Raw genomic sequence first — 15,870 nt, 5'->3', positions numbered from 1 at the left:
CGTTTCAGGAAATAATATATATATATGCATTAAAGTTTGAGAAGCACTGATGTATAGTTTTTAATTTTAGGCCCATCTTCTCCATTCCCAGTTTATCTAATGAGTATGCCTTAATTTGTTTTAACAATTAACCCATGACATTGATTTAGAAAGCCAATAAGGTTCAAAACCTATGTATATTCGACATTTACTACTGTGGAATTACATATTTTGAATCACTACTGACACTACTTTCCATTAGTGTGGAATTTCAAAATTGACTTCAGGATGTATATTTTGAATTGAGGTTTTCAATGCCTGTGAGGTAGTAAAAGTGTAAATTAAAAGGTTGTTTGATTCCAGTAAATTACTTACCTGAAAATGTAACTTAAATAAAAAGCATTTTGCCTTTAGCATTCACTTTGAAGCATTTCAAAATAAAAAAATATATTTCTTTACTTCAACTTATAGTAATTATAAGAGAGTTTGTAAGTAAGTTGATTTAATTAATAACCTACTAAGAAGCAGATATTTTAGGAATAGATAAAGAAAGCCATTCTAACAATTCATCTTTCATCTAATCTTAGTATTTCAACTGGGTATCATTTTTATTCTAGAAATATTTTCATATTAGTGGTTCAGAAAAGACTAGTTTTAAAATTGGTTAAAATGAGCATTAGGTATAGAGTTTATTTGGTTATTGTGGTGTTTGCTGTTTTCTAGTAAATTTAGGTTTTAAGTCATAAGAACAATGTTGGGGTTTATGAGGCATTAGAACATTTGAAAAGAATGTGCTGTAGTAGTAATCCAGATGATATATTCTCTCTTGACATAGATAATGAATTCAATGTAGTTTGTCCACATTTGTGCTTTGTTAATTGAAAAAATACATATATTTTTTATTTATATATAAAATCGTTAACTGATCACAAATTATAGTCCATGGGGTGGCAAAGAGTTGGACATGACTGAAGTGACTTAGCACGCATATAATACTTATTTTTTATTTTTAAAATTTTATATTTATGTATTTTTAATCGGAGGATAACTGCTTTACAATGTTGTGTTGGTTTCTGCCATACATCAACATAAATCAGCCATGGGTATATGGCTTCCCTTCCACCTCCCACCCCATTCTAATTCTCCTGTTGTCACAGAGCACTGGGTTAAGCTCCCTGTGTCCCACTTGTTATCTGTTTTACATACAGAAATGTGTATGTTTCAATGCTACTTTCTCAGTTCATCCCATACTCTCCTTCCCCTCTGTGTCCACAGTCTATTCTATGTATCTCTATCGCTGCCCTACAAATAGGTTCGTCAGTACCATCTTTCTAGGTTCCATATATGAGTTAATATTCAATATTTGTTTTTGTCTTCCTGACTTCACTCTGTGTCATAGGCTCTAGGTTCATCCACCTCACTAGAGCTGACTCAATTTTGTTCCTTTTTATGGCTAGTATTCCATTGTGTATATGTACCACAATTTCTTTATTCATCTGTTGATGGACATCTAGGCTGCTTCCATATCCTGGCTATTGTAAGTAGTGCCACAGTGAACATTGAGGTACTTGTGTCTTTTAGAATTTATATATGTTTAAAAGAATGGTACTTTTTGAACAACGTTAAAGAACCTGGTAACTGAACTGCAGTCACGTACACCTCCTATCTAACAGTGACACTGAGACAGCAAAGAGTTATCGAGCCACCTTATATTCCAGACACTGTTAGGTATTGTGACTACAGCAACAAAGAAGGCCCTTACTTGCATATTGTGAATAAGTAATAGCCATTTTCCCCATTATTTTGTTCTTTTAAAAATAGTGTCATGAATTTAGTATAAACTTTCCAAAGAAAGTTTTTGAAAAATAAAAGGAAAAAAATCTATAATTCTACCATCCTAACAACACAAATGTTAGTTTTTGTGATTTCCTTCCAGTTTTTCTTTATATAATTATATTTTATATCCAATTTTATAATATTTCCCTCTTTTTCAGTTAATATCTTTTTTTTGTGAAGTGTATTGTACACACAGAAGACTGACTAGAGTGTATAGAAAGAGTTCAGAAAACAGTGATAAAATAAATACCTGTGTACCCACCTCTGATTAAGTTACAGAACATTGCCAGATCTTGGAAGCTCTCTGAGTGCCCTTTCCAGTTGTAGTCTTCTGTTTTTTCCTAGATATAACCACTTGTCTTTTGTGTCAGTCATCCCCCTACTTTGATTTATAGTTTTACCACCTATATATGTATCCCGTAACAGTGTTACTTAGAGGAAAGTGAATAGTGAGTACAATCTTGGCTGTATATTTTCTTTGTATTTCTTATGAGAGGTATTCTTAGAGATCTGATGTTTCTTGGATTTCCGCTCACGTTTTAAGTATAAGTTCAGTTCAGTCACTCAGTCGTGTCTGACTCTTTGCAACCCCATGAACTGCAGCACTGCAGGCCTCCCTGTCCATCACCAACTCCCGGAGTTTACCCAAACCTATGTCCATAGAGTCGGTGATGCCATCCAGCCATCTCAGCCTCTGTCGTCCCCTTTTCCCGCCCTCAATTTTTCCCAGCATCAGGGTCTTTTCAAGTGAGTTAGCTCTTCACATCAGGTGGCCAAAGTATTGGAGTTTCAGCTTCAACATCTGTCCTTCTAATGAACACCCAGGACTGATCTCCTTTAGGATGGACTGGTTGGATCTCCTTGCAGTCCAAGGGACTCTTAAGAGTCTTCTCCAACACCACAGTTCAAAAGCATCAATTCTTCGGCACTCAGCTTTCTTTGTAGTCCAACTCTCACATTCATACATGACCACTGGAAAAACCATAGCCTTGACTAGATGGACCTTTGTTAGCAAAATAATGTCTCTTCTTTTTAATATGCTGTCTAGGTTGGTCATAACTTTCCTTCCAAGGAGCAAATATCTTTTAATTTCATGGCTGCAGTCCCCATCTGCAGTGATTTTGGAACCCAGAAGAATAAAGTCAGCCATTGTTGCCACTGTTTCCCCATCTATTTGCCATGAAGTGATGGGACCAGGGGAACTAAAAACCTAATTTTAAGTTTTGAACATGTGAGTGGAGCCTGTGCTTTTCAACACAGTAATCTGAATTGTTGGGGAACCTGATGTTAGTATCATTTAGATTTTTCCTCTAGGGTTAGTTGAATTCTCCCAGAAGAAAATTCTTCTAACTTCTTGCTTGATAGGTAAAGCAAGTAGGAGTTAGGGAGGAGAAGAGGGCTAGGTTGGAAAGTGTCTTAGTATCAATCATTTAATTTATAGAGGGTTACTTCGTACCCCTTTATCATGTCATTTAACTAGACCCAGAGTATTCTTGGGCCTCCCTGTAGCTCAGCTAGTCAAGAATCTGCTTGCAATGTGGGAGACCTGGGTTCGATCCCCGGGCTGGGAAGATCTCCTGGAGAAGGGCATAGCTTCTTCTCCAAACCCATTCCAGTATTCTTGCCTGGAGAAATCCCCATAGATAGAAGAGTCTGGTGGGCTACAGTCCACAGGGTTGCAAAGAGTTGGACACAATTGAACTAAGTACAGTACAGAGTTAAAAACATAGACTGTTTTAATTTTATTTTCACATTTCTCCCTTTCATTTGTATTACTTCCTAAGACAAGATTCTTGGAAGAATCATTATTAAGCTAAATGGATATGAAATCTTCAGGCTCTTGAAAAAATGTTGCCAGATTGTTTTGTCACAGAGTTGAGCCAGTTTCAGTGCTTCTCCAATTCTGCTTTAAATAAAATGTTTAATCTTCCTTTTATTTACCTGGCTTTAAGTATCAAAAGCTCTTTTCTTAGAATTAGTGTTCTTGTGCTTAAAATTAAATGTAAATTACCATTCTCTTCCCTTATCTCTTTCCCCTTATGATACTTTTATCCAATCTAGGAATTTGAAGTGGAATTTGAATTTGTTTTTTTTTAGTTGACCCTTTTGAAGTCCTGAATTGATTGTTTGACCTTAACAGTTTGGAAAGGCTGTTTCCTTTTAAGCATGCTTCTATTTTTTAATTAATTTATTTTTAATTGAAGGATAATTGATTCATAACATTGCCCTTGTTTCTGCCATACTTTAACATGAGTCAATCATAGGTACACATAATGTTCCCTCCCTCTTGAACCTCCTTCCCACCTCCCTCCCATCCCACCCCTCTCGGTTGTTAGAGAGTCCTGGTTTGAGTTCCCTGAGTCACACAGCAGATTCCCCTTGACTGTCTGTTTTACTTATGGTAGTGTATATGTTTCCGTGCTCCTCTCTCCATTAGTCCCACCCTCTTCTTCCATTTTGTGTCCATAAGTCTCTTCTTTATGTCTGCGTGTCCACTGCTGCCCATGACTGGGTTCACCAGTACCATCTTTCTAGATTCCATGTATATGCATTAATATACCATGTTTTTCTCTTTCTGACTTACTTCACTCTGTATAATAAGCTCCGGGTTCGTCTGCCTCATTAGAACTGACTCAGATGCATCCCCTTTTATGGCTGAGTAATATTCCATTGTATATATGTACCACAACTTCTTTATCCATTCATCTGTTAGTTTTTTTTTTTTTTCATTTATTTTTATTAGTTGGAGGCTAATTACTTCACAACATTGCAGTGGGTTTTGTCATACATTGACATGTATCAGCCATGGAGTTACATGTATTCCCCATCCCGATCCCCCCTCCCACCTCCCTCTCCACCCGATTGTTGATAGACATCTAGGTTGCATCCATGTCCTAGCTCTTGTAAATGGTGTTGCAATGCACATTGGGGTACATGTGTCTTTTTCAATTTTGATTTCCTCAAAGTATAGCAGGCTTATTTTTTACTGAGACAAATTACTTTTCTTTTGTGACTCTGCTTTTAATACCCATCTAGAATGAAATATTTTCGGGGAAATAATCATTCTCTACAGATGTATCAGTTTTTTGAGAAGACCTCTAATTAGGAATATAAAGACCAAAATAAAGAAACAGACTTGAAAGAAGCAGAAATCTCTTAGGAGAATAGAGGACTGGACCAGGAAGGTCATCACCTTTATCTTCTAACCCTTCTCTTAAATTTTAATTTTTCCTATCATGTTTTAATTTTTTCTGAATTTTCTTTTTCAAAAAGCATTCTTGTTTCATGTGTATAATATCATCTCAATTCTCTGAAAGTATTTATTACTGTTTTTTTGTACTGCCCTCTTTTGTTGATTTGTTGTTGTTATTGTTGTTGTTTTAGGTGGTGCTTCCTACATTTATCCTAGAGAAGCGTTCCTTGTTGGAAATGTATGCAGACTTTATGTCTCATCCAGACCTATTTATAGCCATCACTAATGGAACTACAGCTGAGGACAGGATGATTCGTTTTGTTGAGTACTACCTTACCTCATTTCATGAAGGCCGTAAGGGAGCCATTGCTAAGAAACCATACAATCCTATCATTGGAGAAACGTTTCACTGTTCCTGGAGGATGCCCAAAAGCGAGGTAGCATCCAGTGTCATTAACAGCTCTTCTACCCAGGCCATCACAAATCATGCACCTCCATCAGAGGAGGCTTTGAACCAGATGGGTTCAGACTGTTACATGGTCAGATTTGTTGCCGAGCAGGTTTCCCATCATCCTCCAGTCTCAGGATTTTATGCAGAATGTGCAGAGAGGAAGATGTGTGTAAATGCACACGTCTGGACTAAGAGCAAATTCTTAGGCATGTCGATAGGCGTGACAATGGTTGGGGAAGGTAAGTAGAAAAAATTATTCTCCAATTTCTCATATCAAACTATAACCTTAAATTGGGGGAAGCTAGATAAATATCAACTGTAAATTTGAACTGTATGTGTAATACTTTTCCCCCTAATTCCTAGTATGTTTCAGAATGTTGGTAGAGGGGAGAGGGTGAATCTATCAAATAAAAATTTTTTGCAATTTTTTTCCTGATTTTAAATGTAAATTATTTTTATTATAGAAAATTTAGTAAACTTAGAAAAGTGTCAAGGAGAAAAAGTATGTCTAATCCCTCCATTCAGAGATAGATAAATTTAGCTAGTATTTTGTGTTTTTTCTATGTGTGTATGTTCATACTTTCAGTTTTATAAAATTAGGATTCTCTCTATGTAGTTGTGTCTTCTTTTTTTGCAGTGAATATTTCCTCAAGTTATTGATAATGCTTTAAACATAAAACATGTTTTTCTTATAAACAGCACTCAAGAAATATTTTCTAGGCAAATCTGTGTCTGTGTCTTTTATATATCACAGGAAATAGTCATAAAATATTTAAAAATATACTGCCAACCTTTAAATCTACTCCAGCACAAATTATTATAACAATTAAATACAGTGTTTTTTGGCTAAGAATACAAAAAACAGATTAACAACAACAGATAAGTCTCCACAGAAATCTTTTCAGAGTTGATGAAAATATAATGGCAGGAAGAAACTCTGCCATTTTAATGTCAGAGGAACACTTGTGTGCATAAGAAAATTTGTTGTAAATATAAGCTGACACTGTAAGCATGGTGCAGTTAAGCCTGGGACCCTAACATTTTGAGATTGTGTTGTTTTAGCCCTGAAGAAAATATTTTATTCCCCTTACAGGCATTCCTCATCTTTAACACCTATTGTGCTATGAGTCAGTTTCCAAGTAATGTTTCAAACTAATTAAATTTTTTATAACATAGTAAGATATTGTATTAGTTTAAAAAAAAAAAAAGAGTTGGCTCACTCCAGTTATAAGGTATATCACATTAACCTTAGGCTCTTCACAAAGCAGTTTACTTGTTTTAGAGATGAAAAACCTGAAGTCTGGTAGTGATGGAGTGTGTCCAGAATCATAGAAATTAAGGCATAGTCAGATTTAGACCCTCATTCTTTGGCACACTCTCCCCAAGGGCAGTTACTCTTACCAGTTCATGAGACAGAAAGTATCTGGTAGCTTCTCCCACTCTAAGAAAGGAAATACCTCAAGAAATGAGGAAAAGCATTAATATCTTAGCCACATGTTAAATGAGAAGGTGGTATTGATATTTTTTTATTATTATTTAAGTGCTGGTTATATATTCATAGATTTGCCTTTTAAAAAATAAATTACCTTTGGCACCCTCAACAGAAGGTAAATTAAATCAGAGAATGGAACTTCTGACAGTTTATTTTGCTCCTGTTAGTAGTTCTGATTTTCTTTAAAGTAGGAGGAAAATGTGTTTAATTATTAGATAAATGAGATTTTAGAATTCTTTGAATTTCAGTTATCCTAGCTAGTCTTATTTTCCTGTTCACTAATTACATATTTCTTGGACCTTAAATTCCATAATGAATGTTAACTCATGCTAACTATATTCCTAGACATAAAAGATCCTGAATCCAGTTTGTAAGGCCAAATGTTTTTAGAAAAGAACATGATGTCCTTTCCAACTTAGAATTAATCCAGTTATTGTCAAATACTTGAATAACCAAGTATGTTATATGTATGTCTCTGATAGCTCCCATTATATATAAATATATACAAAACCATGTTTCTTTTCCTGTGGTTCAATTTATTATTGCCCTTTGCAAAAACTACTAAGAACAATACAAAAAGTAGTTGCTGTTGCTTTATGTAGATTGCTTTAGAACTCAGTCTATTTGTGTGTCCTAAAAATTTGACTATATGAAAATATAATTTTTGCCCTTTTTTGTGAACATTAAGAACACAGTACTTCATGAGCATTTATTAAGAGAGAGATACCCTCAGAGTTCAAACTAGCAGTACATATCCAGTTTGGTGTTTATTTTGATGGTGAACTAGGTAATGAGCTTAGGTTAGTAATGTAATTAGCTCAAGTCTCCTCAGTGTCTCTTAATCATCTGTGATAGATTGATTATTCATTAATGTAATTCCCTTTTTTTCCTTGTAACTCTCATATGTTTTTTAAAGTCATCTTTTAATATACTATCATTTAATATAGAACAAGCCCCATTAGAATATTGTTTGAAAACTGCCATTTCTAACTCTTGTAGCTTTGCCTTAAATATTTCAGAATTTGGCAAGCAAAATTATTATGGTGACATTAGTTTATATCATAAAATAACTTTTTTCTATCTTAATATGCATAGAATAGAATGAAGAACTCCCCCCATGTCGTTTGAGATTAAGGTCTATGTTATGTTAGATATTTAGTTATTCTAAAAGATACTTTAAAAGTTATTAATACTAGCTAAAGATCAGGTCTTATGATGAAACAGTCTAGCATGGACTTAAATTCCGACTTGAAGTTTTATTTTATTTTTAGGAGCATTAGAGGGAATTTTGTTCCTTGAACCCCAAAGGGATAATAAAGTCATAGTGAAAGTAACCTTGATTAACTGTTAGCGTGAATTGTTGTCAAATGTAATTGTAAATGAAGCCAATTTCATGCAAAGCGAAAAGAAAATTAAGCAAAATTATGATTTCTTTTACCAGGCAGAAGAAAATCCTAATAGGGATTTTACATAGCTATCTTTTTTTGTTGCTTTTTAAACGTATTATCCACCTTCATGTTTTCACATTCAGGTATCCTCAGTCTACTGGAGCATGGAGAAGAGTATACGTTTTCTCTGCCTTGTGCATATGCCCGGTCAATTTTAACTGTTCCTTGGGTAGAACTGGGTGGCAAAGTCAATGTCAACTGTGCAAAAACTGGGTACTCCGCCAGCATCACTTTTCATACTAAGCCGTTTTATGGTGGCAAACTGCACCGGTAAGAATATTTTAGTGATATCTGGCTCTTAGGCTGTCAGTTTAATCTTGTATTAGAACTCATTCATTTTCTGCTTTGTTTTTTGTGAAATGGGGTTGGATTTCTATTCATGGTTTTTTTTTAAATATATTTCATCTTTGAAGGAATTTTGAAAATTATGATCTGATTTTAAAAATAGTAACAGATCTATCTACTCTAATAAACTAGAACTCCTAACAAATGGTATGTTGTTTCTGGTCCAATTTCTGCTTTTAAAGGGATTCAGACTTGGACCGAGACTTCAGTAGAGGTAATACTGCTACAAATTAGGAAGAAAATATATCTACTAATCTATAAAGAATAATTCAAGAAGCACAATGATGGAAGTCAGTATCTTCAGGCACCAATACTGAATAATGGCTTTGTTCTGATTGCATTTAGGAATGGGACAGTTATTATACTCCTTTAATGGCTTGTTGGTCTCTTTAGCACTCGTCCAGATCATCCAACTTCATGAAGACAAGTTTTCTAACAGGATCCTCAAAAGAATACTCTCTGTTTTAACTTTTGATGTCTATTCTGATTATTCTGAAGTACAGATAGTTTTCTTTTTCTACAGTTTGTATTGAACAATAACATATAAAAGTATGTAAGATGATTTTGGGCCATTTCAAATAGAACATTAGTGAATGCATGAATTTATGTTTGATAGATACCTAGGAGTGGAATTGTTGGGTTGTAAGGAATGAAAATTTGACTTTATTGTTGCAAAAAATTTTCTTACATGGTTATACCAGAATGCACTAGCTTCGGTCATGTGTGAAATTTTCAGTGTGTATTAGCTGTTTTACTTCTTCACCAGACAGCTGGGACTGAACAGTCTTAGAAGTGGAAAGATTTATTGATTCCCAGGCATTGAATGGTCCTTAAAAAATACGAATTTCAAAATACTGAAGCACAGAATTAAAAAGAAAAAAAGAATCACTCAAACAGAACCACTGGAGATTATCAGAATAGTTGTCCTTTATCCTCAGAGAAGGTATTATTGTGGTTCACATTTTGTGGATGATTTCCTGCTGTTCCTGTATGTTTACTGGTGAGCTTTCCCGTTCATAACTTCCCTGGTGGCTCAGCTGGTAAAGAATCCACCTGCAATGTGGGAGACCTGGGTTCGGAAGATCCCCTGGAGAAGGGAATGGCTACCCACTCCAGTATTCTGGCCTGGAGAATCCCGTAGTTCATGGGGTCCGAAAGAGTTGGACACGACTGAGTGACTTTCACTTTCACTTTCCCATTCATAATTTTTTTTGTTTGTTTCTAGTTTTGGCCTTTTCTTTTCTGCCTAGAGAAGTTCCTTCAGCAATTATTGTAAAGCTGATTTGGTGGTACTGAATACTCTTAGCCTTTGCTTTTCTGTAAAGCTCTGAACAAGAGCCTTGCTCGGTAGAGTTTTCTTGACTGTAGGTTTTTCCTTCTCATCACTTTAATGTATTATGCCTGCAGAGGTACAATATATCCTGGCTTGCAGAGCTTCTACTGGAAAAAATTTGCTGATAAACATATTGAGATTCCCTTGAATGTTATTTGTTGCTTTTCTCTTGTTGCTTTTCATATTTTCTCTTTGTCTTTAATTTTTGTCAGTTTGATTAATATGTATCTCAGTGTGTTCCTCCTTGGGTTTATCCTGTATGGGGCTGTCTGGGCTTCCTGGACTTGGATGAGTATTTCCTTTCCCATATTAGGGAAGTATTCAACTGTAATCTCTTCAAGTATTTTCTCAGGCCTTTTCTCAAGTATTTTCTCAGGCCTTTTCTTTTTCTTCTCCTTCTGTGTTGTGCTGTGTTTAGTCACTGTCATGTCTGACTCTTTGTGACCCCACCAGGTTCCTCTGTCCCTGGGGATTCTCCAGGCAAGAATACTGGAGTGGATTGCCATGCCCTCCTCTAGGGAATCTTCCCAACCTAGGGATCGAACCCAGGTCTCCTGTATTGCAGGCGGATTCTGTACTGTCTGAACCACCAGGGAAGCCCTGTTCTCTTCTGGGACCCTTCTCCTTCTGGGACCTCTATTATGCGAATGTTGGTGCATGTAATGTTGTCCTAGAGGTCTCTTAAACTGCCTTCATTTCTTTTCATTATTTTATCTTTATTCTGTTCTGCAGCAGTGATCTTCCAGCTCACTTATCTGTGCTTCTGCCTCATTTGTTCTGCTATTGAGTCCTTCTAGTGTATTTTTCATTTCAGTGATTGTGTTGTTCAGCTCTGTTAGTCCTTTATATCTTCCAGCTCTTTGTTAAACATTTCTTCTATCTTCTTAGTCTGTGCCTCTCTTCTTTTTCTGAGGTCTTGGGTCATCTTTACTGTCTTTACTCTGAATTCTTTTTTCAGTAGATTGCCTGTCTCCACTTCACTTAGTTATTCTTCTGGGGTTTTTTTGTTTGTGTTTCTTTGGATACTTGGAGACTTTCTGATATGATAGTGATTCTGACAAGGGTGAGGTAATATCTTACTGTTTTTTGATTTGCATTTCTCTAATGGTTAGCAGTATTGAGCATCTTTTCATGTTCATGTTAGCCATCTATATGCCATCTTTGGAAAACTGTCTATTTAGGTGTTTTGCCCATTTTTTGATTGGGTTGTTTGGCTTTTTTTGATACTGAGTTGTATGAGGTGTTTGTGTATTTTGGATGTTAAAACCCCCCCCCCCCCCCCCCCCCGCCGTTTTTATTGGAGGCTAATTGCTATACAGTGTTGTGGTGTCAACCCCTTATTGATCAAATAATTTTCAGATATTTTCTCACATTCCATAGTTTTTCTTTTCATTTTGTTGATGGTTTCATTTGCTGTGCTAAAGCTTTTAAATTTAATTAGTTCCCATTCATTTATTTTTGCTTTTGTTTCTTGTACTTATCCAAGAAAATATTGCTACAAGTTATGTTAAAAAGTGTTTCTCCTATATTCTTCTCTAGAAGTTTTATAGCTTTAGGTCTTTAAGTCATTTTGAGTTTATTTTTGTATATAATGTGAGAGAAATATAGTAAGTGTGAGTTTCTTTCTTCTTAAAGTTACAGTTTTGTCCACCCTGTCAGATTATAGCTTTTCCCAATGATGTTTTGATCTGCTATTGGTTAACTTCTATATGAGCCCTTGGACTTGCTATTTTTGGAGCTTTGTACAATTGATACTCCCTTTTTCCTCTAGGATAACCTTTCAGAAGTTTAAAAACAGCTGTTGTGCACTCTTTTCATGTTTAATAAATTGAGAGTTACACCTACACATTGACTGTATGCATAGAATTCCTCCAGGGAGAGATATTTAATATTATAAGGTTTTTAATAGATAGTTATTGAAAACTTTCTTTTATTCATATTATTCGAACTGTTGTTCTTCAGTGAATTCTCACGTTTTACAAGTGTTGCTCAATGAATAAAGAATTTCCCACATTCATTTAATTGAACTTGTATCTGCTCTATGAATTTTCTGGTACTCAAGAGTCTCCTGTTAAAGACTTCTTCCCATTCATTATGTATGCAGGATTACTCCCCAATATGGGTTGTCTTCTGTACATTGAGGCCAGACCTCCAGCTAAAGGGTCTCCTACGTTGATTTCAAAAATAGCATTTCCTCCTAAGAGTTCTCTGATGTCAGTTAAGGTAGAGCTCTGGCTAAACTCTATATTTACTGGCCATTTACTACAATTACTACGTTTGTAAGGTCCTTCTCCAGTGTAAATTATCTCGTATTTCCTGAGCAAGTAGTGATGAAAGACTTTCCCACACAGATCGCATTCATACAGGGTTTTGGTATGGACTCTTTTGTGTGGTTTAAGTAGTGAATGATTATAGAGAGTTGCTTCATAGCATTTGTATTCATATAATTTTCCTCTTTTTTGTTTTCTCTTGTGCCATCTAACATGAATGACTAATAAAGGTTTTTCTCCAGGGTGAGTTCTCCCATGTCTATAATGAGTAAATAATGACTGTGGACTTCTTTTGAAATCATTATTATTTATCATAAGGCTTCTCTGCTCTGTAAACTAACACTCAGCAATACCCACTCTTGCTGATGAAGCCCATAGTCATGTCCTTTGACTTCCTGTATCTGCATTTTTAAAAATTCAGCTGTTGTCTGTCTCACTCAGTATTCCCTCTGGGAGCAGGCAATAAACACACAAAGCAGAGATGTGCTGACAAGCCTGACGCCCACCAATGGCTGAATCTCCAAGGGCAGCTCCAGAAAGTAAATCTACGGGATTGGGATTCAGGTTGGCAAGTGGGAGGAAAAGTGGCCAATTCTATAGTTCCTTTTTCTCTGTATGTAGTTTTCATAGCCCTTCTACACAAAAAATAGTTTGATTTATTTAACTACTTTGTAGCCACAATTTTGTTGATACAGAATCTATTTTAAAAGTTAGAGGGACATTAAGAGATAGGGCACATTCAGGCTTCCTTTTATGATTTAAAATTCCTATCATATTATCTTTAGTGATATTTTTGTTGACAAATTCAATATTTATTCTGAAGGCAGTGGGAGCCAATGAAACTTTCAAACATTTAATGATACATTTTGTTTATTTTACTTATTTTTATCTCTTCTTTTGTAATCATTTCAAACCCACAAGAGTTATAAAAATTCTCATGTCCCCTTTGCCTACATTTCCAGTTGGTAACATTTTGTTTCAACAGCCTTAGCAAAATCTCTATATATTTATACACACATACTTTATTGTCATTGTTGTTTTATTATTATTATTATTCCTGAAACATTTGAGAGTGAAAAACATCATGACAGTTTACCCCATGTATTTTAGCCAGAGTTTCCCAAGAACAGGAAAATGCTCTTACATAATCACTCTGGCCATGATATTCTCCAGGCAAGAATACTGGACCGGGTAGCCATTCCCTTCTCCAGGGGATCTTCACAACCCAGGGATTGAACCTGGGTGTCCTGCATCGCAGGCAGATTCTTTCCTGTCTAACCACCAGGGAAACCAACATAACCATGAATGTTGTCAAATTCAGGAAATGTAAATTGATACAATACCATTATCTAATGTATAATCCGTATTAAATTTTTTTTAATTGGCCTAATAATTAGCGATGTATTCTCTCCTGACTCAGGATCATGCATTACATTTTCTTGTTATATCCCTTTAGTCTCATTTAATTGGCAATATTTCTTCAGCCTTTCTTTGTCACTTATGACATTGACATTTTTGAACAATACAGGCCGGTTTTATAAAATGCCTTTCTTTAATTTGGGTTTGTTTTTTATTTTAGGTTCAGGTTATACATTTTTTGAAAAGAATCCAATATGAGCAATGTTGTATCTGGAAGTGATATGCTTCCCATCAATAAAGATCAATTTGGTGGCAGATAAAGATTAGATTAGTGGTGTGTGAGGGGACATTAGAAGTTGAGAGACCAGTTAGGCATTCAGAATGAACAGACTTCAAGGAGTAACAGACTGGTACAGTGGAAGCCAGTATATCTAAGATAACTTTGGATGATGACCTAGTTATCTATCGCTTGTAATAAACCTCTCTAAAATTTAGTGCTTAAACAGCAATTTATTATTATCTTTACAGTTCTGTGGGTTGGCTGTGCTCAGTTAGGTGATTCTCACATGGCATCTTTCATGTGGTTGTAGTTGGGTCTTGATTGTGGCTTCAGTTACCTACGGGCTTGAGCCAGCTGAGTATCGAAAGCAGCTCAGTCACATGGGAAGGAGGAGAGCTGGCTGTTGACCAGGGCCTCAGCTGGGGCTGTAATTCAGGGGGACTGCATGTGGCCTTTCCACATTACTTGGGCTTCTCTTATCTTGACATCTGGGTTCCTAAGAGGGACGGAGTATCCAAAACCAAGAATTTCAAAAGCCTTACTGGCTTTTGATACCTGGTGTTCATACTTTGACTTTTTAAAGATTTCTGATAATTTTAGGTAGATATCCTTGGTTTGTTAATGATCAGTCATTTATTTGCCATCTTATTTCTTTTAATTTTTTGCTTAAGTTGGCTTCTCTTCTCCTTTCATACCTTTTAATGGGTCCACAAGGCCATAAGCATTGGGTCTTTTTGTTACCTGTAAGTATACTTTTGGTTGACTCTAGAGTTTCCTCATTTTTTCCATTGTGATTTCCCTTAAAACCAATGATTTCACTTAATTTCTCATTTAAAAGATTAATATTAGAAACAGGTTTCTCTATTTGATATCTTTTCTTCTTTGATTTTACAGAATATTTTAACTTGGGCTCTCTTTTGTATTAGCCATGCTTCCCTCCTCAGACATAGCCTAGTTTTTTACTGCTATCTGCAGTCAAGCAGACACATTATCTGCTGTCTGCATTTGGTATAAATATATTGTCTTCCACTTGCCTTTCCTTACTCCCTCATTTTCCACAGCTATCTCTGATGAAGCCAAACAGGCCTAGTTAACTGTTCCTCATGCCCTTTTCCATATCCTGATCCTATTTTCCCTTTTTAAATATATGTAGTGGTATAATGTCATTAAGATTGTGTCCGCTAACTGCACACTGAAGATATAGAAAAGATAAAAACTCCTGCCTTCAAGAAGCTTTTGTTTTTCAGTTGCTGAGTTGTGTCTGACTCTTTGTGGCCCCATGAACTGTAGCACACCAGGCTTTCCTGTCCTTCTCTGTCTCCCAGGGTTTCCTCAAACTTGTGTCCATTGAGTTGGTGATGCCATCTAACTATCTCATCCTCTGTTGACCCTTCTCCTCTTGCCCTCAGTCTTTCCCAGCACCAGGGTCTTTTCCAACAAGTTGGCTTTTCACATCAGGTCGCGAAAGTATTGGAACTTCAGCTTCAACATCAGTCCTTCCAGTGAATACTCAGGGTTGGTTTCTGTTAGGATTGACTTGTTTGATCTCCTTGCTGTCCAAGGGATCCTAAAGAGTCTTCTCTAGCCTCACAGTTTGAAAACATCAATTCTTTGGTACTCAGTCTTCTTTATGGTCCAACTCTCACGTCCATACATGACTACAGAAAAACCATAGCTTTGACTACACTTCCACAGTCCATATATGGACCTTTGTCGGCAAAGTGAGGTCTCTGCTTTTTAATACGCTGTCTAGGTTATCATAGCTTTTCTTCCAAGGAGCGAGCATCTTTTAATTTCATGGCTGCAGTCACAGTCCACAGTGATTTTGCAGCCCAAGAAAATAAAATCTGTCACTGTTTCCACTTTTCCCCATCTGTTTGCCAT

General features: G+C 35.9%; 1 protein-coding gene across 1 annotated transcript in view; it reads left to right on the top strand.

Moving 5' to 3' along the window:
- The window catches only part of OSBPL11 (oxysterol binding protein like 11), a 96,139-nt gene that overhangs the window by 59,208 nt on the left and 21,061 nt on the right, over positions 1 to 15,870 (top strand). The window contains exons 9-10 of the mRNA XM_020893630.2: positions 5,200 to 5,698; positions 8,483 to 8,669. Coding sequence (XP_020749289.2) covers positions 5,200 to 5,698; positions 8,483 to 8,669 — 686 coding nt within the window. The remainder of the gene's footprint in view (positions 1 to 5,199; positions 5,699 to 8,482; positions 8,670 to 15,870) is intronic.

The sequence above is a fragment of the Odocoileus virginianus genome, chromosome 4 (assembly GCF_023699985.2).
Source record: "Odocoileus virginianus isolate 20LAN1187 ecotype Illinois chromosome 4, Ovbor_1.2, whole genome shotgun sequence".
Taxonomy (NCBI): domain Eukaryota; kingdom Metazoa; phylum Chordata; class Mammalia; order Artiodactyla; family Cervidae; genus Odocoileus; species Odocoileus virginianus.
This window is presented reverse-complemented; position numbering and strand designations above follow the sequence as displayed.